This window comes from Carlito syrichta, unplaced genomic scaffold (assembly GCF_000164805.1).
Source record: "Carlito syrichta isolate Samal-C Ts95f unplaced genomic scaffold, Tarsius_syrichta-2.0.1 Scaffold296499, whole genome shotgun sequence".
In the NCBI taxonomy this organism is placed as follows: Eukaryota; Metazoa; Chordata; class Mammalia; order Primates; family Tarsiidae; genus Carlito; species Carlito syrichta.
In genome coordinates, this window is record NW_007240595.1 from 827,732 (window position 1) to 850,292 (window position 22,561).

At 51.5% G+C, this 22,561-nt stretch overlaps 1 protein-coding gene across 4 annotated transcripts in view; it reads left to right on the plus strand.

Annotated features, from left to right (window-relative positions):
* Positions 1–22,561, plus strand: part of ST5 (suppression of tumorigenicity 5) — a 114,759-nt gene that overhangs the window by 84,297 nt on the left and 7,901 nt on the right. For all 4 annotated transcript variants that reach the window (XM_008054569.2, XM_008054572.2, XM_008054570.2 and 1 more), the window contains 10 exons: positions 6,913–7,064; positions 8,594–8,809; positions 9,692–9,788; positions 10,387–10,431; positions 11,443–11,627; positions 12,663–12,772; positions 12,989–13,058; positions 16,203–16,280; positions 16,840–16,980; positions 21,404–21,552. In XM_008054569.2, the coding sequence (XP_008052760.1) occupies positions 6,913–7,064; positions 8,594–8,809; positions 9,692–9,788; positions 10,387–10,431; positions 11,443–11,627; positions 12,663–12,772; positions 12,989–13,058; positions 16,203–16,280; positions 16,840–16,980; positions 21,404–21,552 (1,243 nt within the window). The remainder of the gene's footprint in view (positions 1–6,912; positions 7,065–8,593; positions 8,810–9,691; positions 9,789–10,386; positions 10,432–11,442; positions 11,628–12,662; positions 12,773–12,988; positions 13,059–16,202; positions 16,281–16,839; positions 16,981–21,403; positions 21,553–22,561) is intronic.

Genomic DNA, 22,561 nt, shown 5'->3' on the forward strand with positions numbered 1-22,561 from the left:
CAGGCAGGTCTCAAACCCGCAGGCTCAGGCAATCCACTCACCTCAGCCTCCCAAAGGCGGCGCGGGATTACAGGCTGAGCCACCGAGCCCAGCTGGGGTCCCTTTTAAAAGGGCACTGATCCCATTTGTGAGGGTTCTGCCCTCATAAGTCAGTTACTTCCTTTAGGCCTCACCAACACATACCAGTACACTGGTGATTAGGTTTCAACATATTTTTTGGGGACACAAACATTCAGTCTATAGCACAAGCTGGCAAGTTTCATAGATTGTGGCAGAAGACACGAAACCCCTGGTTCACAGACAAAGGACTTTATTACTCGTGGTACAGTGGGCAGCACGAGCTTCCTATTCACAAGGGTTCCCCTTGCCCACAAGTCCTGTGGGATAGTATGGAGGGGGGCTGCATAGGCACTGTACACGCTGTGGGTCTGTGTCCCAGCTATGGAGAGCACACTTAGGAAACTCCAGTGTTTTCAGGAGCTGCAAGCAAACCTGCCCAACCTTTGTCCTGCAAAGAGACGTCTTTATCATACTGGTCAGGAAACAAATCTGCCTCTGCCCTACAGGGAGACACTATCTCTGCCTTCCAAGACTGTCTGCTATATAAACATCCTTTAAAATATACCCTGAAACTGCCAAATCCTCTTGCTCAGAAGGGCAGCAATGCAAGACTCCGTAAAGAATTGTCTTCCAACAAGTGGGAGGACATGGTGTTGGCAAACTTGAGTTCAAGGGTCAGACAAAAGATGCATGGTCTAGCTTGATTTGGGTTTATTTTTTGGCATTCATTTTAATTCTGTCTTCATCCTCTTCAGGGAGGCCTTTAATTCCACTCAGAGTGTATGTCTCAGTGTAAGTTGATGAGGAGGAGAGAAGCAGGGTACTTTGTGCTTGCCTGCTCCCTGTCTCTGTCCCTGTCTTGTTTCTGTCTCTGTCTCAGGCCTTGAAGCTGGAGAACATAGTCTTAGTTATCACAGTAGAGAGAGAAGTAGCCCCTATAGAGAGAACCCTCCAGATTCTAGAAGATTGGAATCTTAGGAAGAGAAGGCCATCTATTCCCTCATTTGAGCTGAGCCATCCCTTTCATAGTTTTCTCCTTACAACTTGCTGGGCCAGCATTTCTGGGGAGGCAGCAGCCGAGCTCAGACCCGCAGGGACACCACTTTCCCAGGAACAGTGTGTATAGTATGTAGCCATGCAAATCTGGGTCACAGCAGGAAGACTGTGGGTGTGAGATCTCTAGAACAGCAATAGCTTGGGGAGGGAGGTCTTTTCTCTTAGCACTGAGGAAAAGACAGTTTTGTGCCCACAGGTCACCCAGAGCTGAGGTCAAGAGCTGTGGGCATCAGAGCCAAAGATTCAGAAGCTAGACAAGCAGTGAAGGAAGATATCCTGACTCCAGCTTGCCCACAGTCCTGGCTCCTCACCTGAGGTAGCCAAGCTACTCTTGTATTTTCTTACCTCTTCATACAACATCCCAGAGTGGAAGAGAGTCCTTTCTGATAAGTGAGGAGGCAGAGGCTCAGACATACTTGCCTCCCTCTTCCCTTTCTCTTGATCCTGTCCTAAGAAGGCCCAGGGAGCAGCTCTGTTGCCCAGGACAGTGCCTCTTAATTTCAATTCCATTGATGCAAGAACATACCCCATTGGAAACTCCTGGGCTGCACAGAAGGGCTGCCCAAGCCTTGTAAGAGAATCGGGAATGGGGAGGATCATAGTATTGGCAGTGCCTGACACATTGGAGAGACTGCAGAAAACTACCCACTCTGCTCACTGCAGCAGTGACACATTACATGTCTGCCAGCTGGAGGAAATTGGGATGTATCCTGCTACCAGAGGCAGGGAGGAGAATGAGGAAACAGAGCTGGCCTCTTCCTCAGGGAGGATTCTCTTCCACTTTGGGATGTTGCATGAGGAGGCAAGAAAATATAGGAGCAGCTTGGCAGCCTCTTGGATGGCCAAGTAGAGCTAGGGGCAAGGACTGTGAGGGTTGAGGAGTTGGAGTTAGGACATCTTCCTTAGCTGCTTGCCTGGCTTCTGGATCTTCCAACTACTGTGTAGAGAGCAGGGGAAAGTGAAGAGTGGGATGGTGTAGTTGAGAAAGGGCAGGGGAAGGACCCAGGCACCTGTTGTGGAATGTACTGCATTGAATGTTTGGGTTTTGCTTGGAGCTTGTGCTGTGGAGATGAGAGTGTTTTCAGAATCTATAGTTAGGACGGTATCCCCCACAGCAGCCCAGGCTGAATTTCTGGGAACTGATTTGGGAGGCTAGTGGGAAAAACAAGGGAGAATATTTTTTCTGTTAGATTCTGGTCAGGTTATCCCTTTTCTCCTTTCCTGGAGACAGGTCCAAGAATTTGGAACCCTCCTAGAGGATTCAGGGGTCTCGTGTTGCTGAACTCTGAAGGTCAGTTTCACCTTTGCCTTGGGTTGGTCAGTGTCTGACTTCCCTGGAGCCTTCTCTCTGTGCTCTGTGGGATTAAGGGTGATTTTGATTCCAACTGGATCATCCAGCTCTTGTGCTGTTTTACTTCCTCAGGGACGAACAGAGCTTGTTCTGGGAGGCAGACAACACCCGTACTAAATGTCCATCTTGGGTACTAGCAATGGGACTGGAGTCAAGGTCTGTTAGAGGTTGAGGGCCAGTTGACCCAGAAACTGTCATGTCTTCTCTTTGAGCAGTAGACTTGAACAAGAGGCCTTGGGGAGTTTGCTGGCCTCTTGCCCATACCAGGCATGATGCCTGGGGAACTGGGGTGGGATACTAGCAAACAGGTTGGGGTTTATCCTGCTAATTTGCAAGAAAGGGGTTCAAAAAGAAAATTGCAGCCTTGCTGCTTCTTGGGGCTGTTATTTCTCGCCTATCCAATTTGACATCTGTCCCTGGAAGATGCTGCTATTCTACAAAGCCTTATGTTTGCATTCTGAGCTTGACACTTAAAAATGCACCCAAGGAAGCAGCTTGTTAGGGAGTTTTGTGGAGTGGCCTCGGCGCCTGACCAAGGAGCCTGGGCTGCATTCCTGCAGATTCCCACTCCTGTCAGCTAGCTAGGGTTGAGGGAGAGTTTCCAGGAACATTAGTGGGATGCAAACTGGGGACAGGGCCAGTTCCTTTTGAGCTTCCCCTCTCTGGGACTTCTTTTCTCATTTGCCCTTAGGATGGGAGACAGTAAGGGCCAGAGGGTTGCCTGTCAGGATGGAAGTTGCAAGAGGAAACAAAGCAGCTGAGAGGTGCAGCTCAGGGAACAGCTAGCTTTTTAGAGGCCCCAGTACGATCCATTGCCAGAGTTGGGCTCTTAGCCTGGCCCTTTCTCAGCTGTGTGAGAATGAGAACCAGGACAAACAGCTGGTTGGAGCCAGAGGAGGGCTGGGAAGGGACGTTGCAGACCTAGGGCCCTAGTAATGGGTGTGGTGCAGAAAGCTTAGGACTGTGCACACATACACACACACTCCTTCCCTAACTGGTTCTTCCAGTGGGGAGAGGGAACATTATGGATGTGGTTAAGGACCAAAGGAGCTGCAGGGAGAAGTGAGGACATGGCCCAGTGGGGCTGGATTCTTCCTTCAAGAGGATGGATATGAGAAGTCTGGGCTTTGACAGTCCCCCTTTAGAAAATTGCAAAGCAGAAATGCCCTTGCCTCTTGTTTCATTGTCAAAGCTGGGAAAGGTTGAGACCTCTGGCTTCCCCAGCTGGACTTGATGAGCTGGGGTTGCTCAGGACCAGGCCTTCAGGGAAGAGGGCTTACCTCTTGGTCCCTCTCCAAGGGTGGTGTGAACTGACCCAAGAAAATTGTGTGGGAAGGAATGCAGGTGAAAGTTTGCAGTCTGCCGGGTTTCCTGCCCCCTACTCGTGCCCCTGCTGAATGAAGTCTGCCATTAGCTCCAGCTTCTGCTCTTTCCCCCTAGGGGGTTCTGAGCACTGTTCTGTTCCCTTAGGGAGTTCTGAGCACTGTTCCACCGCCTGCCTTCTCTCCCCACTCTGAGCCATTGCTTTGATATTTATTGGCTGTTGGCAGGTTTCGTTTAGTGACTCTAGGACTCAGGATCTGCTTGGTCTCTACGCATCCTCACTGCCTGGAGAGATGATGACTGGGAGTCTCTGTGAGACAGTCCCAAAAGGCAGTCAGCAGTAGTCTAGAAAGTTGGGGTGGCAGGTGAATTGGGTCTGGGAAGGGACCAACCTGAGGCCAGGGAGGCAGGACTTGGGCTAAGGCCAGCAGTCATTTCCTGGAGAAGTGATTAGTGGTTTGGTTGCATCAGAGAAGATGTTAAACACTGCTGGAGAAGAAAGAGGCTGGCATTAGAGCTGGGCCAGAGAAGCAGGTATTTTATTTGAGGCTTCCTGAAATCTGGTTTCCAAAGGCAGCACTAGTCTTGAGAATACTGTTTCCCCCCCTCTTTGTTAATGAAGTACATCAACTCTATTGCTCCCCTGGGTGTCAATATCCTACATCTTTTCTTTGAGCTTTGGGTTTTGTATCAACATTCAAAGCTCTGATTGTGGGGGGTGGGGGAAGGAGGGATTGAGCAGGAGGGAAGAAGGGAAAAAAAGAGAGCTAGCTAGCCTTGCGACTTAGGTCCTGGTATTCAGAAGAAGCAGTGGTTGGCTGTTTCATCCTTCCTTCCCTTCCTCCCTCCCTCTCTCCCTCCCTCCCTCACTTTTTTCCTCTCTTCCATACATCCACCCCCAGAGAGCATCTGGAGACATTTTTGGTTGTTACAACTGAGGGTATGCTAATATCATCTGGTGGCTAGAGGCCAGGTTTGCCACTAAACATCCTATAAATGGACAGGAAAGTCCACCACAATAAGAATTATTCAATCCAAAATGTCAATAGCTTGGAGAAACCCTGATCTAAAGGAGTTGAAACAAGTCTTTCTGTAGGTTAGAGAATAAGGACGCTGGCTGCTCATCCAGCCAAAGGCAGTTTGGATTTGATGAGCTTGGAATAAATGTTCTCCCTGCCCCAGTGGACAGTGATGTTCTGGTCCTGTTTTACCAGGTCAGGAAGACTATGGCCTGGCATTTTCCCATTCTTAATCCCCCTCACCACCTCACCACTGCAAGATATATGCTGGGGAGGAACCAGAAGTAGAGAAGTCATCCCAGCACCTCCCTAAGTGCCCCATGGTGGGTAGGCTGGAGCAAAAATTCAGGGGACACTGGGTTTGATATTTGACTTCCTGAGGCAGGGTCGCTGGGCGGGTTCTGCTTAGTCAGGGATCTGGAATGGAGACAATTTTAATAGCATGACCGTTTTACAGGAAAAGGTCTGCTCAATTGCTGGGGACTCTGCTTGGAGTTGGGAATCACTTAATCCTGTCCCAAATCCCAGTGACCCCTCTTTGACTCATACGTTTACAGAGATCTCTATTGCTCCCACTGCAGTCTTTTCAGCTGTGACTGAAATTCTCTTCACACTCCTCCCCCACCTCTGTGAAAGCATTTCCTAAATTAATTGTGGATTTTCATGATAGTGATAAGTAGATGCCGCAAGTTGGAGGAACCTCAGCTTTGGAAATTGAGGAATCTAGAAGCATATGGGGTTGGGATTCTCCTATGCCCTGTCTAGGAAAGCTTGCGCGCTCAGCAGCCTCTGTTTCTAGTCCTCCAGCTCCTCCTTCTGTCTGCTCCCTGAGAAGTGGGGGTCTGAGCTCCTCTGGGGTGTAAGGCACATCCTGGCACCTGTAGGTCAGGTGTAGGGCTCAGTGGTCATCTAGACTCAATCCTGCTGCTCAGGAGAGAAATGCTGGAGTGAGTCCTGCTCAGCAGCAGGGAGGATATGGAAAGACAAAGGACGGAGGCAGAGAAGACTGTATTTACTCAGAGTCCCCATGGCCCTTGTCACCACTGTGATTCTGCTGCCAGGATTGTGCCAGGACTGGCTTATGGTATTGTAATATTTTAGATAAGTCTAGGTATGTGATGGAGGGGAAGGGGCAGGAGGTATAGCTTGGGGAAAGGGGTGTCTTGCAAACCTTCAAGGGCAGGGGCTGTGTATGGGGCTTTCCTGGAGTTTTCTGGTAGTGCCATTATGGTGTCCACTGCCAAGGATTTTAGATCTAGTCCTGAGAAGCAAGAACTTCCCCCCAACCCCATCCTTTGGCCCAGATTCCTTCTGAGCCTTTCACACCTCCCCTGTGTCACAACAGGAGAATTTATTCTAAAAGGGGAGTGATAATCATACTCTTTTTGCTGAGATCAGCAGTGGAGGAAACAGATTGACACTATATTAAGAGAGATTCATGGGACAAATAATTGCTAAACACATATACTTGCTACATGCATACTTGCTAATCACTGTTCTGGTCGTAGGGTTGCCTCAGTGAACAAGACAAAACTTTGCCCTAAAAGCCCTGCTGAAACATGTAATCGGTGAGAGGGTGGCTCAGTGCAGCCCTGTTCCCTAGAGTTCTTTGAGTTCCTCCATGCCCACCCTCCAAAGTGGCTCCCCAGGGAGAACCACAGAGAGTTAGGTGAAGGGGACAGCAGGTAATCTCTGAAAGCCTTTTCTACCTTGAACTGTATATTTCTGGGGCTTTAGCAGCAGAGGGACTGGAGCCAAGGAAAGACTCCTGGTGCTGGCTGTGTCCTCTGGCTGGGCACAGGCAGGGGTGGCTGAGCCAGTCTTATGCAATCCTTGAATTTATAAAGCAGAGGCCAGATGAAGCTGAGCTGAGTTGGGCTGGGGGTGGGGGGGCTCCTCTTCTGGACTTGGAGCCAGGATCTGTTTGTAGTTTCCCTGCTGCAGACGGGCAGCAGCATGACTCATGAGCTGAAAGGGCCAGGCAGAAGCCATTCTCTTTGGTTCACAGGAATTCTGCTTGTTTATTTGTGTGTGTGTGTGTGTGTGAGTCTGTGTGTTTCCTTCTTCCCTTCTCCCCCTTCTCTAACTCTTCCTTCTCTGCAGGAGATCTGCCCAAGGAGAATCCATATGAGGATGTGGACTTAAAGAGCAGAAGAGCAGGACGAAAATCCCAGCAACTCTCTGAGAACTCCTTGGACTCTTTGCACAGGATGTGGAGTCCTCAAGACAGGAAGTACAACAACCCACCCACGCAGGTAACGCAGCCCCAACGTCAGCCTGTGGGGTCAGCATGAGGGCCACAGTGGGGGCCTGTTCTTTCAAAGCTTGGGCCCAGTTTCAATCCAGGTTTTCCCCCCACTAGTACTTGGCAAAGGAGGTCCCCTCAGCAAACAGCTCTGCATTCAGGGACTTCTGCCATGTTGAAACCCCTGTGGACAACTGAGACATGCTCCCAGGGCATTCTGTCTCCTTTTCCTCGCTATCCAAGCTCAGCTGCAAAAGTCAGCCAGGAGCCCCTGCAGTCTCCTCTCTTACTGTTTCTCCTCCCCTTCTGTGAGAAACAAAAGAACAGGGCCCTGGTTGGAGTCTTGGTATTCTGAAACTCTGCCAGAAATTATGTCAGTACTGGTGCTGGGAGGCCAGTTGTAGGATCCACAAACCAGATTTAGAGAGCCATGCAGGTGTCTGTGACACCCAGAGCCACTCCTGTTGGAGGGAGTAAGAATGAGTCTTTGAGGAATAGACTAAGAGAAGGCAGGATGAGGGGAAAGGTGGAAAGTCAAAGGAAGCTCTTGGACTGAAGCTCATTCTGGTCTTGCCCATGGTGACAGGAGGTAGATGGAGAGGCTTCTGTGACCTCCCCAGGTAACTCTAATTCTCTGTGCAAAGTGGAGGGAACTGGGTATGTAATAACATTGGCCAGAGAATATAAAAATGATTTCTTCTGGTTTCGGACTAATGTGATTTTAAAAAAAATAAAAGATGTACCCTTTAATGTGCTATGTTCAAACAAGTTTCCATTGAATTTGTATCACCAGCCTGATTGGGTGGGAAGAGGAAATTGGGGACTGTGGAGGAGGGAGGATTTGCTGGAGAGTGAAGAGAGGCAATTCCAGATCCAGAGTCTGCGGGGGCACTTGCCTTTCCACAGGGAGCAAGATCTGTTGCTAGGAAGGTGTCCTGTGCCTAAAGGTGTAGCATAGATGGAGAGGCAGGGAGTGAGCGGATCAGGACTGGGGGCCTCGTGGATGCAGGAGCCAGCTGAGTGGGAGGCCTGCTTGGCCCAGCTTTGGTAGTCAGAGCCCAGAGCCCTTGTGTTCTCCCTGGAAGAAGTGAGCAGGATCAGGCTGCCAGCATCACCCAGCAGAGCAGGCTGGCAAGTGGGTTGCGAACTCTGCTCACAGAAGCATCTTAGGACTGTCTCAGGGGCTGAGGTGGGGAAGGCTGGGTCCATTGTCCAGGCTCACTGGTCCTTGTCCCAGAGCTCAGGAGGCGCCTTCAGAATTCCCGATTTACCTTCTCTTTCTAGTCAGATGAAAGCATAGGTTTCTTAGTCTCTGCTTTCTTTTTTTCTGGTGGAAGCAGTGAAGCCTCTGGGGAAGCAAGTATCTAATCTAGCCCAGACCTGGCTGATTAGCAGCTAAGGTCTTAAAAGAGGGGTGGAAATTTCAGGGCGAGACTTGGGGGAGCTAGGCATGTGGCTGCTATGTCTAGGTCCTGGCAGACAGGTAGTGGCCAAGGCATCGTGGCAAGCTCCTCTCCCCTGTTCTCTCCCCGACACCAGCTCTCCCTGAAGCCCAGCAGCCAGTCTCTGCGCAGTGGGAACTGGTCAGAAAGGAAGAGCCACCGGCTGCCACGATTACCTAAAAGGCACAGCCATGACGACATGCTGCTCCTGGCTCAACTGAGTCTACCATCTTCACCCTCCAGCCTCAACGAAGACAGCCTTAGCACCACGAGTGAGCTGCTGTCCAGCCGCCGGGCCCGCCGCATTCCCAAGGTACCCTCAGCTGGAGCCCACTGGGGCTGGGCAGGTGTGGGGAGGCAAGCAGCTAGCCTTTCTCACTCTTTCCTTCCTTCTCTAATCTGGGCTGCTCCCTCAATTCTCTTTGAACAAATTCTGGGTCCATGCACTGGCCTCTTTTTCATCTGGGTAATTCTCTTACAGATAAAGATATATTAACTGACTCTTGGTACTCAGATGCTAGAGGAAGGGCGGGCTAGCTGAGGCTCCCTGTTAATGAGTGTGGTATATGAATTTGGGGGCTTCTGCACACATAAGCATTTCCAAGCTTTCAAGGTCCTAGAACCTGAATAAGGGTCTTCCTTTCTATAACTCTCAGAATTGAAGAGTTTTCAGCAATGCTTTTCACATATAGGCAGCCAAGCCCAAATCCCCAGCCCAAAGCAGCAGGATTTAGCCAATGGTATTTTTAGCCTGCAAACAATGCTTGGGTATATTGAGAATTTAGCTTCTTCCTGTCGGGGCCCCAGGTTATGGCCCAGAGGGGAAAGGCTAGAGTCCTTGTTCCTGTTATTGCATCTGAGAAGCTCTTTGTCTCAGTTGGTTCAGTGACTCTTGGGACCCAGGAGCTCCCATCCTGTCTAGTTTGATCACAGTTCCTTCCTCTGGGGATCTAAGTTTAGTGTCCTTGTCTTGGGGCAGGAGACCACTCCTAGGGGACTAGGTAGATGGAGAGCTACCAGACATAGCTGGTGAGTCTCCACTTGGAATCAGCTCAGTATGGAGACCAGTCCTGGAGTGCAGAAGGCTTGCCCCAGTAAGGGAAAGGATGGGCTCCCACTCAGCCTTCTTAGAAGTAGGGGTGGTAGGGGCAACTGGTGGTAGGGTTACCTTACCCTCCCTGCTCTTCTCACCCAGCTTGTCCAAAGAATTAACTCCATCTACAATGCCAAGAGGGGAAAGAAGAGATTAAAAAAGCTGTCTATGTCCAGCATTGAGACAACATCACTGAGAGGTAGGCTTTGATGCCTGAGCTGGTTCCAGCATCTGGGGCCCTCAAGCATTAGCAATGAGGGGAGGCATCAGTTTACCCTTCTGTGGGCCAGTCACAGAGTCTTCCTGCCTTCTAGGAGGATAGAGCCCTGCCAGGAAATGGCCAATACAGGAGGGAGGGCTAGAGAGGGAAGAATGGTCTGGGATGGGTCCTTCAGGCTTTGGACTCCAGGGCCCTGAGTAGAGAGGTGGGTGTGAGAATCTGCTTCTGGCAAAGGAAAGGGTAGACTTACTGAGCATTGTGGTCTGTTTCCCATTTCAAATCTTGGCCTCCTGGAGGCAGGGCCCTTATGTTTCAGGCCCTTAGGCCTCCCTACTGACTGGTTTCCAACGCAGGCCCTCATGGCCCAGGGGGTTGTATGTAGATTGACATCGCAGTCTGAGATCTAAGGGACCCTGGCCCCAGGTCACTCAGCTCCTGCCCACAGAAGTCCGACCATGGGCCCAGAGTGGCCCAGATGAGGTACAGATCCATCTCCCGTGAGTGGGGAGGGGTTGCAGAAAACATCTGCTGTGGTGCAGCGGCTCAGCCAACATGCACTCCTGCTGTTACTTTTCAGATGAGAATAGTGAGAGTGAGAGCGACTCTGACGACAGATTCAAAGGTGAGGCACGGGTCCCCAGGAGTGTGGAACCCTCCCGGTCCTGGTGCAGAGACTCAACTTTCCCTTCCCCTGCATGTGTGGTTCCAGTGTCCTAGACTGGCTTGGTGTGGAGAGTTGCCAGGCCAACAGAGCAACCATAGGGAAGTCCATTCTTATAGATGTGAGCTCAACCCTGCGAGGTTAAATCCAGATGTCTCCCTTTGCCAAATTTAAGTCTGGGGACTACTCACACTTTCCCAAACCATTGTTCATGGAAGCTGCGTGCTAGATTATTTGTCTAGTAAGTGTTGTAAATCTGGAGGGTCAGAGACAGGTTCAGAAGAGTATAAGTTCTTCTTTTGGCAAGAAATGTGCCATAGACTGAGGAAACTGGTCCTCCAAAGACCTTAAGGCCATCCATCTTCCTGATCCCGAGAGGAGACTGCTACCTCCCTGAAAAGGTTCTGGGACCTTCACATTCCAGGGTCTGTGGACAAATCTCTTTGCTTTCTCTACTGGGAAACCCTACCTAGACCTTCCTGGATGATTAGAGTATATCGGAGCTTTGTTCCCTCCTCTCTTCCTCCACTGATCCCCCAGGGAAATGGGCAAGTGGACTCTGGATCTAGGGGCAGAGACCAAAGGCTCAAATCCAAGGACTCTGATAGGGGCCCAGAGATACTCATGGATGTTCATATCTTCTGGTCCTTTTGGCCTAGGGACAGTGGGGTGGAAGCCAATGCTATTAATACACCCCTGGGTTTACCTGGCCTAGGCAGTCCTCCTGTCCCAGCTCAGTCTCCAGGGCTCCAGGAGGACCAGGCCAGCAGCTTCCTGTGCTAGGGTGGAGCCTTTGTGTGGGCATAGACACCTTGTGCCTGCTGCTTCTCCCTCAGACCTAGCTGGGGGACAGTGTCAGACTAGGCTCATGCACTTAGAGGGGATCCTTAGAGATGGAGCCCTGAGCCAGGGGTGGAGGGGCGGCTGTGAGACCGTGAGCCTACTGTCCCCTGATATGTGACCTACCCCCAGCCCACACGCAGCGCCTAGTCCACATCCAGTCGATGCTGAAGCGAGCACCCAGCTATCGGACCCTGGAGCTGGAGCTGCTTGAGTGGCAGGAGAGGGAGCTGTTCGAGTACTTTGTGGTGGTGTCCCTCAAGAAGAAGCCATCGCGAAACACCTACCTCCCTGAAGTCTCCTACCAGTTTCCCAAGGTGAGGCCACCTCTCTCCCTCTCTCCCTCTCCATCTCCCTCCTCTTCCATCTTTGGTCTGCCTGACCCTGCAGGGGAAGAAGAGAGATCCTGCTCTGTCATAGTCACTCACTGAGCTGCACCAGCCTGGGCTGGCCTCCTTACAGACAGCAGGGCAGACAGGATTTTAGAGGCAGTGGGTTTGGGCTAGCGTTTGTTCAGAGGATGAGGACTGACAAAGTACCTCTCAGTGTGCTCAGAATAAAGCCCCAAACCATTGAGTACCATACAGTTCACCCACTTAATGGGTGAACTTAGTGTTTTCAGTATATTCACAGAGTTGTACAGTCATCACCACAATCAATTCTACAACATTTTTATCACCCCCACAAGAAACTCCATACCCACTAGCAGTCACTCCCCACTTCTCTCCCACCTACCCTGTCACTTACCACTCCTTCTCTGCCTGTCACTGGCCCCCCCAGCCGGGCCTCCTTTCTCTTCCCTTAACACTCAAGCCCTTTCTCCCTGCGTTGCTTCTGCCAAGAATGTTCTTTCTCCAGCTCTTTGCATGGCTGCCGGCTTGTTCTCATTTCTCAGTCTCGGCTCAAGTAGCATCGCTTTCAGGAGGTCTGTCCAGATACCCTAATGCAGCCCCTTCCCCTGCCCAGTTCTCTCTGTCACATCACCCTGCTTATTTCCTCTGTGGCCCCCTCTAAAACGTTGTGGTTGATTACCTCACTCTCCTGACCAGAATGTGCAGGGTCAGGGACCTTGTCTACTTTGTTTTCCATCGGAAGCCTCAACACACAGCACAGTGTCAGATGCCATACAGAAAGTGCTCCGTTGGCATTTATTGAATGGAGGAACGATGACTCAACTCACACTCAGACCTCTGTAAGAACTAAGAGTGGGGCAAGGGTTGCGGAGAAGCATGCTAGTTGGTGGAACGGCATCTGGGCTCTCTCTGGTGGAGATGCTTCTTAGCCACCACCCCCAACCCTCAGGTGCTACATGATCTCTTGGTTACATCTTCCAGTATTCCTTTTCCCTGCAGCTGGACCGACCCACCAAGCAGATGCGGGAGGCAGAGGAAAGGCTCAAAGCTATTCCCCAGTTTTGCTTCCCTGATGCCAAGGACTGGCTCCCTGTGTCAGAGTACAGCAGGTGAGGCCCTGCCTGGCCTGGCTGGAGGGAGGAAGGGGCGTGGCCTTCTTCACCCTATAGCAGTGGGCTGCTGAGTGGGGCCTGCCCTAGTTGCAACCTACTCTCCTACAGCAACCTGGCCCTTCATCCCACCCCTGAGATGACGGTCCCTATGCTTGGGGGCTTTTTCCTGGGTCCTCTGATACCTCCCTGATGCCACACCTCTCCCTGTTCCAGTGAGACCTTTTCTTTCATGCTGACTGGGGAAGACGGCAGCAGACGCTTTGGCTACTGCAGGCGCTTACTGGTGAGTCGGATGGTTCGGTTCTGAAGGGCCAGCAGGCAGTGGGTGAGCCAGGGTATGTGTGCCCTTTTGCAATTTAAGCTTATGTAAAATTCTATGTTCTGCTTCCTGAGGCCATCTCCCATACCACCCCCAACACTTTGTTTTTCTTTTTTTTTTTGAGTTGGAGTTTCACTCCATCGCCCAGGCTGGAGTGCAGTGGCACACGCTCATGGTCACCCCATTGTCGACCTGCTGGGCTCAGGCAATCCTTTTGCCTTAGCCTTCCAAGTAGCCAGAACTACAGATGTGCGCTACCACGACCGGCTAATTTTTTTGTTTATTGTAGAGATGAGGTCTCACCAACTTGCCCAGGCTGTTCTCAAACCCGTGGGCTCAGGCAATCCCCTCACTTCGGCCTTCCAAAGTGCTGGGATTAAAGGCTTGAGCCACCATGCCTGGCCTCTTTTATTTTATTTTTTTATGATCTAATATTTTATTTTTGCTTTTTAAAATTAATTAATTAATTATTTTATTTTAAAGATGTGGGGTACAATTCAGGATTAGGTATACAACCCCCCAACACTTTCACAGATGAGGTGCCCCTGGGATAGCAGGGTTCAGAATGGCCCCTCTGGGTTGGGGGATTGTATACCTAATCCTAAGATTATCTGCATAAGGGGAGAGTCAGTGGATCATCAATTTGGTTGTTGTAACTTTTTAGCTTTTCTAAAACTTTTCCTTTTCATTCATTTTCCTTGGAATTATGGCTCTGATTACTGACCTCTGCTTGTAGCATCATATCACCCCAGCAGTATATATATGTGTTAGATTGGATAGGGGACAACTTTTCTCACCCCAGTACCCAACCAGCCTGAAGTAGAGTCCCGTCTGTGGTCCGGCAGGTCTGGAGACTGAGCAGGAACAGAGAAGTACCTTCTCTCTGGAATTCTAGGAGAGGTCTTAGGGGATAGGGTTAGGGTTTTAAAGATATGCAATTTGTGAAAAGAGAAGTCCTTCCCCATATCCTTTCCCGTTGGTCCTGGGAAATAGATTGAGGTAGAGGCACAGAGAGCTGGGGGAGGGCAAGGCCAGAGCCTGGCCCCTGTTGTACTCTCCCCTGGGGGACATTGGGTTGTTGACACTGTTTGGGGGTTTCCAGGTATTGGTGGGAGAAAACCTCACCAGATACCAGCCTAGGGGTAAATGAGGGGGATCCTAGGCAGCCATAATGTATAGCAGGATCCCTAAAGGAAGGATTCCGGGCCTTTCATTCATTCATTCAGAAACACTTACCATTTTTCAGAAACACTGACCTGTGGTGGGTCAGGCCACGTGCTGAAGACACATAAAGTTGAGTCTGATCCTGCCCTCAAGGAACTTCAGATAGCCTAGCAGAAGGGTCAGACTTCTAACACGGAAGGGAAGGGCAAAGCGAGTAAACTTTTGTTTAGGACCTGCCATGTTCCAAGCTAGATGCTTTTAAGTGCATCTTTTAAAAAAATTCTCACAATAGCCCCTGGGGTATTATTATCCCTAATCTATTGATTGGGAAGTTGAGACTCAGAGGTAGAATGACTTGCCCAAGGTCACACAGAGCCAGCAGTGACTCCAAGTCCTTTATCACCAGTCTGGTGCTCTTGGATCACCCCAAAGGATGGTCTGGAGAGAAGGGACATTTGGCTATGGAATGCCCAGTGAGGGGCTTGTGGAACAGTAGGGATGCCAGCTGGGGTGCCAGGGAGAGGCCAGTGTATCCCCAGATTCCCAGGCTCCCCTGGGCCTGGAGAACCATGTTCCAAAGCTGCCTTTGCTGGGGCATAGATGGAGCAGAGCTGCTCCTTTGCAGTGGGCCCGCTGCCCCCAGGGAAGAGCGTGTTTGTCCTGGCGTGCTCAGAGAGGGCCTGGGCTGGGTCCCTGCCAAGGGGGCTGGCACTAGCTCGGCATTCCTGCAGATTGGACACAATGATTCTAACCCAAATCCCACATACTTGATTTAATCACTTGGGGCTTTAGGGGAGGCGGGGGAGAGGGAAAGAGAGAGGAGTGAGTTTCAGGCCTAATATGGACAAAAACAGATTCTGCCTTCTCTTTAGATCTGTGACGTGTGGCCAGCAGGTTTGGAGACTGAAATAGCCCCATCTGCATTTGCTTAGCAGCCTGCACAAGGGGCCAGCACCTGCTTCTCTGCTCACTCCCACTCAGCCTTGCCAGGCACTCCAGGCCTCTGAGCCCGAGGCCGCCACAGAGCCCTGCCAGTCCCTTGCTGGAGAATGCACTCCAGCCTACATGAGGGGGCTTCAGGCTGGGGAGCTCTCGGGGCATGTCTCCTTCCCCAGCTGCCCCCTTCTAAATCCTTTCTTCTCTGTTCACCTCACTTCCATAGCATACCTCTGTCCTGCATCTGTCTCCTTTCCCTCCTTCTCGTCAGAAAGCAGTGTGCTCCCGAGGTCAGACAGCAAAAACAGAGGCCAAGACGGATTCCTGGCGCCAAGACTTCTAGATACTTGGCCTTAAGCAATGTCTCAGTCTTTTGGAACCCAATTGCCTCATCTATAAAATGGGGATAACAATCCTTCTCTCACACCCTTTTTGTAAAGTTTCAAGCGTAGGACTCAGATATAGTAAATGTTCAATAAATAGTACTGCATTCTCTTGTCTGTTTTCAGTTTTCCCTCTTAGAATAGGGATGGGTCAAGGAAGGGAGAAAAAAGCAAATAAGGAAAGAGATGTTATGCCCAGTGGTCCCCCGTGGGGGGTAGAAAGCTGTGTGGCTTGCTCCTAAGAACGTGCATAGTCCTTCTCATCACCATCACATCTCCTGGGTCCCAGGGATGTGAGTCTGCAAATGCCCCTGCAGCCTCTGCCAAACTGCCTTGTCCTCTGCCAGCCCCCATCAAGTTCTCCTGGGAGGAAAGGTGGAACCTGTGTAGAGCATGGCAGGAGCCTGGCACCTTGGGCTGGAAGACCCCACAGAGGCGAGGGCCTGCCCTGAAGAGTGGCAGCCTTTCCTTTGGGGGCCTGGATGAGTAAGAGGTTTAGAAGGGGCCTAAAGTCTTCCCCCACTAGGAAGGCCATCCTTAGTCCCTAGTTCCCAAGGAAAGGGAACCAGATATGGTAATCATGCATTCTCTGTGTCTGTCTCTCTCTCCTCCTGTCCTGGCCCAGCCAAGTGGGAAAGGGCCCCGGTTGCCAGAGGTGTACTGTGTCATCAGCCGCCTTGGCTGCTTCGGCTTGTTTTCCAAGGTAAGAGACTCTGGCTGGCTTCCCTCCCCTCCCTCCCAGCTGACAACCCCATAGGAGTATCTGCAGCCAGCTTAGATGAGAAAACCACCTGTGTGTGAGCAAGGGCAAGGAAATGCAGGAGCAAGGACCATCAAGCTCTTGGACTCCCTCCTTATTCCCAAGCCTGGCTTCCCACCTAGCCAGCTGGCATATCTCCAGCTCCTCTGCTGGTAGTATCTGCTCCTGTCACAGCCCCCAACCCCACCCCCTGGGCCATGAGCAAAGCCCAAGTCCTTGGGGAACATAGGAGTACCCAGGGAGCCGACTCTCGGGTGATATTTCCTTTGCCCGGCTACTACACTCTTGGGGACTGAAGCAAGGCCAGGTAGGGAACAGAGTCATCACTGACACCCGAGGAAAACCAGAAGAGTAGGGTGTGAAGATCTTGGCAAGACAGTCTTGCCTCCCAGCTTCTGGCCTAGCCTGGTCTGATGCCTGACTGCCCTCTTCTCTGCCCGGGAAGTGGGGAAGGGCAGTGGCGTGACACCCTTCCTCTCTGGGCTGCTGGCAATGGGCACAGGTCCTTGACGAGGTGGAGCGCCGGCGTGGGATCTCCGCTGCGTTGGTCTATCCCTTCATGAGAAGTCTCATGGAGTCGCCCTTCCCAGCCCCAGGGAAGACCATCAAGGTGAAGACTTTCCTGCCAGGTGCTGGTAATGAGGTAGGGATTTCTGCTGCCTCTTCTCTCAGACTATGGGCTGGGGCTGCAGTGGGACCTGGCTAACCAAAAGGGACCAAAAAAGAGAATGATGGGACTGTAAATGTTTTCCAGCTCTCTGCTCCTCCACAGGATGAAACTGCATTCACCTGCCTTCCTCCTTTATTTGTTAAATACTTACTGAATATGTGCTTTCTCATAACCATAACCAGGGACAGTGCCAGACCTTGAGGCAGAGCCATAAATTTAAAGAGGGGCTGGGCTCGGTGGCTCAGCCTGTAATCTCAGCACTTTGGGAGGCCAAGGTGAGTGGATTGCCTGAGCCTTAGGGGTTCAAGACCAGGCTGGGCAACTTGGCGAGACCTCGTCTCTACCATAAATAAAAAATTAGTTGGGCATGGTAGCACGTGCCTGTAGTTCCGGCTACTTGGAAGGCTGAGGTGGAAGGATCGCTGGAGCCCAGTCGGTGATGATGGGGTGGCCGTGACTGTGCCACGGCACTCCAGCCTGGGCGACAGAGTGAGACTCCAACTCAAAAAAAAAAGTTAAAGAGGGCCACAACTCTGTCCTCATGGTTTATAGTCTAGTGGGAGTATGATACTGATATTAAATAAGTACTTGTGCATATGCGTAGATAATTCCTAAATGTGTTAAGAGTCAAAAGAAAGTACAGGATCTGATGAGAGTGGAACAAGGGGTCTGCTTTGGATTAGGGACCAGGGAAGATCTCTGAGAAAGTCGCATTGTACCGGAGACCCAAGTAGTGACTGGGAGGCAACTAAATGAAGCGGGAAGAGAGAGATTCAAAGAGAAGGACGTGGATGGAAGATTATTCCAGGTAGAGGGAACAGCATATGCAAAGGCAATAGTTGGGCAAGCGTGTGTGCTACTCAAAGAGCTAAGAAAGGGCCAAGTTGGTGGAAAGGGTGGATTGGCAGGCAGGGACATATTCACAGTATCCCTATAAGCCAAGTTAAGAATTTTGGATATATGGTTTCATTCATTTATTTATTTTTTCTTTTGAGTTGGGGTCTTACTCTGTCACCCAGGCTGGAGTACAGTGGCACCATCACAGCTCACTGCAGCCTTGACCTCCTGGGCTTAGGAAATCCTTCTGCCTCAGCCTCCCTAGTCACTGGGACTACATGTGCCACCACACCTGGCCAAATTTTTTAAGTTTTTTTGTAGAGACAAGGTCTCACTATGTTGCCCAGGCTGGTCTTGAACTACAGGTTCAAGCAATCCTCCGACTGGGCTTCCCAAAGTGCTGCGATTACTGGCATGAGCCATCATACCTGCCAGAATGTATGGTCTTAAAAGCTCACTGTGGCTACTACGTAGATAAATGGGCTGGCGTGAAAACAGGGAGACCAGCTGGGATACAACTGCAGCAGTACAAGCAAGAGATGATGCCAGCTTGGATTAAGGTGTCATAGAAAAGGTTAAGAGAAATCAATGGGTTGGAGATGCGTCTTAGAACGAGGATCAGTAGCACTTTGTGTTTGACTGGAAAAAGGGAGGTTATGGAAACTTGAAGGCAGACTCCTGGTTTCTGGCATGAGCAACAGGGTAGATGACAGAGCCATATACTGAGGGGGGCACCTGAAGGAGAAGCTGGGGATGAGGAGGAAGAGGAAGCGTTCCACTGTGTACATGTCAAGTTAGGGACATCCATGAGACACCGAGAGAAGACAGTGGGTAGCAAAGAGGGGAGATAGAGAAGAGAGCCCGGGAAGGGGTCTCCTCAGTCCTGTGGGGCCCCAACATGTACAGGAGAGGAGCAGCAGCCCTGAAGTATGAGGAGATGGAACACCAGGAGAGGGCCGAGGGAAGGAGTGACTGGGAGGTCAGACACCACCGAGAGGTCGGCATGAGGAATGGCAAGAGCAGATTTCAGAAGGGGTGCAGGGGCCCAGAACCCCAGGCAGAGTGGGGGTGAGGAAGCGGAAACAGCCTGTACAGGCATCTTCTCAAGAGGCATGGCTGTGGAGAGAAACAGGGAAGGGTGCAGCAGTGGAAGGGACATGTGGAGTTGTTGTTTGGATGCTGGTGGGAATGGCCCCCAGGGAAGTGAGAGATGCCTGAGAGCTGGGCCGGTGGCTCAGCCTGTAATCTCGCGCTTTGGGAGGCTGAGGTGAGTTGATTGCCTGAGCCTGTGGGTTTGAGACCTGCCTGGGCAACTTGGCAAGACCTCATCTCTACAATAAATCAAAAAATCAGCCGGGCGTGGTAGTGCGCGCCTGTAATTCCGGCTACTCGGAAGGCTGAGGCGGAAGGATCACCGGAACCCAGCAGGTCGAGGCTGCGGTGGCCGGGAGCGACCACTGCACTCCAGTCTGGGTGACAGAGTGAGACTCCAACTCAAAAAAAAAAAAGATGCCTGAGAAAGAGGGGCTATGACTCCAGGAGGGCTTGGCTTTTGTTAGGAGAGGAGGGGCGGGTGGTGGCTAGTCTATGCTGGATTCTCATCTGGTGGCTTTGATTTTCTCAAGATAGCAAGGGTCATCCTCTGGGAGTAAAAGTTGGGTGCTGGGTTCTAGGAGAGGGAAGAAGAAGTAAAGGAGCTGTTGCCAAGGGTGGGAGAGGGGCTGACCAGAGAAACATACCAGGCTTGCTGAGCAGCAAGAGGTCCCCGTGAGGGCTTCCCCTAAGCCTCATTCTTCCATCCTCATTTAGGGGGACTTTAGGCTTCCTGGATGACCTGGGGTGCAGGACAGCTGACCCTGCCCTGATAGCCTGACACCGTGTCTGGAACCCTTCAGGATGTGGCCCGGGCCACCCCATGGGCCTCATTTCATGACATTCTGACTTTCACAGCTTTCTCTTTCCTCAACCCAGGAGGCACTTCCTTTCTCTTCTCTTTAGGGAATCCAAGTCCAGCATCTTGTGCTCTGATGCTTCCCTGACCTCTCCCTACCCCGGAAGAGTGTGGCCGCCCTTCTGCATGTCCTGCCTGCCCCCTGTGCAGATGTTAGCCACACCCTCCCTCTGTCCTGACTAGGCTCTTTCAGCCCCACTGGGGAGCTTGTTCTCCTGGAAGGCTGGAATGAATGAAAAGAGGCCTGGGGCATGTATCCAGCCTGTGTGGATTCCTAATCCCTGGGGGGTGGGGAGGGCCTAGTAGGAGTGTGAAGCTGGGTGCAAGAGAGCAGAGCCTGGCTGCATGCAGGGCTTGTGACTGCTGGGTGGGGACAGGGACTGCAGCCAGGTATAAAGGGTTCTGCATCATTGTGGTACGATGTGCCCTCAGCCCACATTCACTGAGCTTTTGGGTTATACCCAGCGGCGTGCTAATCACTGGGCCTTCTGGGAGTTCACCATCCAGCAGGAGAGACTGACTGTAAACGGATCATTACACAGGCTGTGCCCGTGTTGCTGCTTCTCTGGAGCCCAGAAGGAAGAATCCTGAGCTGGGAGTTGGAACTCCTTCACTTGCTTAGACACTGGGGACAAAATGAGATGAGGTGGGGGGTGAAAGCCCTTTGAGAAGCACGAGCTCTGATACCACAGGACTGTAAGAGAGAACTGGTTTTGAGAGGCTTGCAGCAACCATGATGCCCACAGACATTGAGGGACGGAGGATGGGGCTGGGCAGACAGCTGCTGTGACTCGGCTTAAGTGTCAGGAATTACTCCTGCTCTTACTGCTGGAGTCAGTTTCTACCCTCCATCTCCACGACGGCCCCCAGAGAAGTGACTCTCTGAGCCGTAACTGATCTTGGGAGCAGCCTTTAGAGGGAAGAGGGCTCAGCCTGGCCCTGATAAGACAGTCCTGCTTCCTGGCAGGGTTGTAGAATGACCAGCCCTTTCCTTGTGTTTTCCTTGTGCCTGGCACGGGACTTAGGGTGATGCAGATAAAGGCCAGGATGGCAGGATAAACATAGCCTCTGGAAGGAAACTCTTCCTAGCAGGAAAGGGAGGGGACATGGCAACAAGGACACCAGCATTGCCTTTCCAAAGATGGCTGAGAATAGTGCCCTGTGATATGGAGATGTTGCTCTTCCTGTGGCCTGGAGGGTGGGGGTGGATTGTGGGGTCTGGTCAGCGTGTGGCCCAGGACCTTTGTCTGGGGAGATGGGCAGGAGAGTGTGAAGGACCCTGCAGATGAGGCCACTTCTTATCGGTAAGAGTAGTCAGCTCTCCTCCCTCCCTGAGATCCTGATGGGTAGTCCCCTCAGCTCCTTCCTTCTGGAGCCTTCCCCATTTTCAGAGTTAGCCCTTTGCCCCCACAGGCTGGATGTTTGGATGTGTGGGAGCAGAGCTGTTGTCTGAGGGGAGTCTGGGTCTTCTTGCATCATGGGGTAGATTAGAGACCTTTGAAAAGAGAGAGTGAGAAGGGGAAACTAGCCTCCCTTAGCTTTGTGTAGGGATGGAAGGTGGCCCCCACCTGGCCCACGTCCTCCCACTTTCCCACTGTTCTTCTGCAGGTGTTGGAGCTGCGTCGGCCCATGGACTCCCGGCTGGAGCACGTGGACTTTGAGTGCCTTTTTACCTGCCTCAGCGTGCGCCAGCTCATCCGAATCTTTGCCTCTTTGCTGCTGGAGCGCCGGGTCATTTTTGTGGCAGATAAGCTCAGGTAGGCCCAGTAGGAGAAGTAATGGGGAGGGAAAGGTATACCCACCGGCTCATTCAACAAGTACTTACGAGCCCTAGTGGATACCAGACTGTGGTACTGGCATGTGGGATGTGTGTGTGTGTGTGTGTGTGTGTGTGTGTGTGTGTGTGGTGAGATAAGGTCAAAGGTCAGCTAACGCAGGGAAGAGAGGGTGGTTGAGGGAGCAGGGTTTGAGGGCACACTGATGGCAAGACTGATACCCAGTGGAGGCTATGGCCTGAGGGAAGAAGAGGGACACTCCTTCCTTTGCAACAGCCAAGATCATGCAGGTGCAGACATATATAGAGAGAGAAAGGTAAGAATTAAGGCGATTTCTGGCTGATGGTCGCATTTTTTCTGGAGGGGGAAGTAAGGCTGTCTTTGTGGGATGCTGAGCTTGAGGAGAGTGATGAACTCTAGGAAGAGCCGCTGTGAGGAAGGGACAAGGGCACTGACTAGAAACAGTGTGAAGGGCGCTGAGCCAGCCAGTGTTGAGGGTGTCCCCTGGAGAAGGCAATTGATTGCAGTGACCCAGGGCTAGGCACTTGGGGAGTGTAAACAAGGATGAGGTGAGGGTGTTGAGGATGGCTACAGGAAAGTTGGCCAGTCAAACCAGGGAGGAGAGGATGCCTAGGGCCTGGAGGTGCCAGGGAGGTAGGGGAACTGGTTTAGGAAAAACAAGAGCTGGATGGATCGCAGGTCTTGGTTTTAAATTTGGCATTTAGGGTTTTAGAGGTAGGGGTGCCAAGAAGGTCTTGTTGTGGTCATGGAAGGGATGGCAAGGTGATGGTCACTGGACAGGAGGCATACTAGGAAAGAAGTTGGGACTCTTCTAGGCAGCTGAGGTTAAAAAAAAGTATATAGTGGGGAGTGGGACAGTGGGGAGAGGATGGGTTCTTGGCAGTGGTTTCTCTAGGGTGGTGGAATTAATCAAGTCATTTAGAAGTTAATTACGCTACCTGCTGTATGCCATAGGTCAGGCGCTGAGATG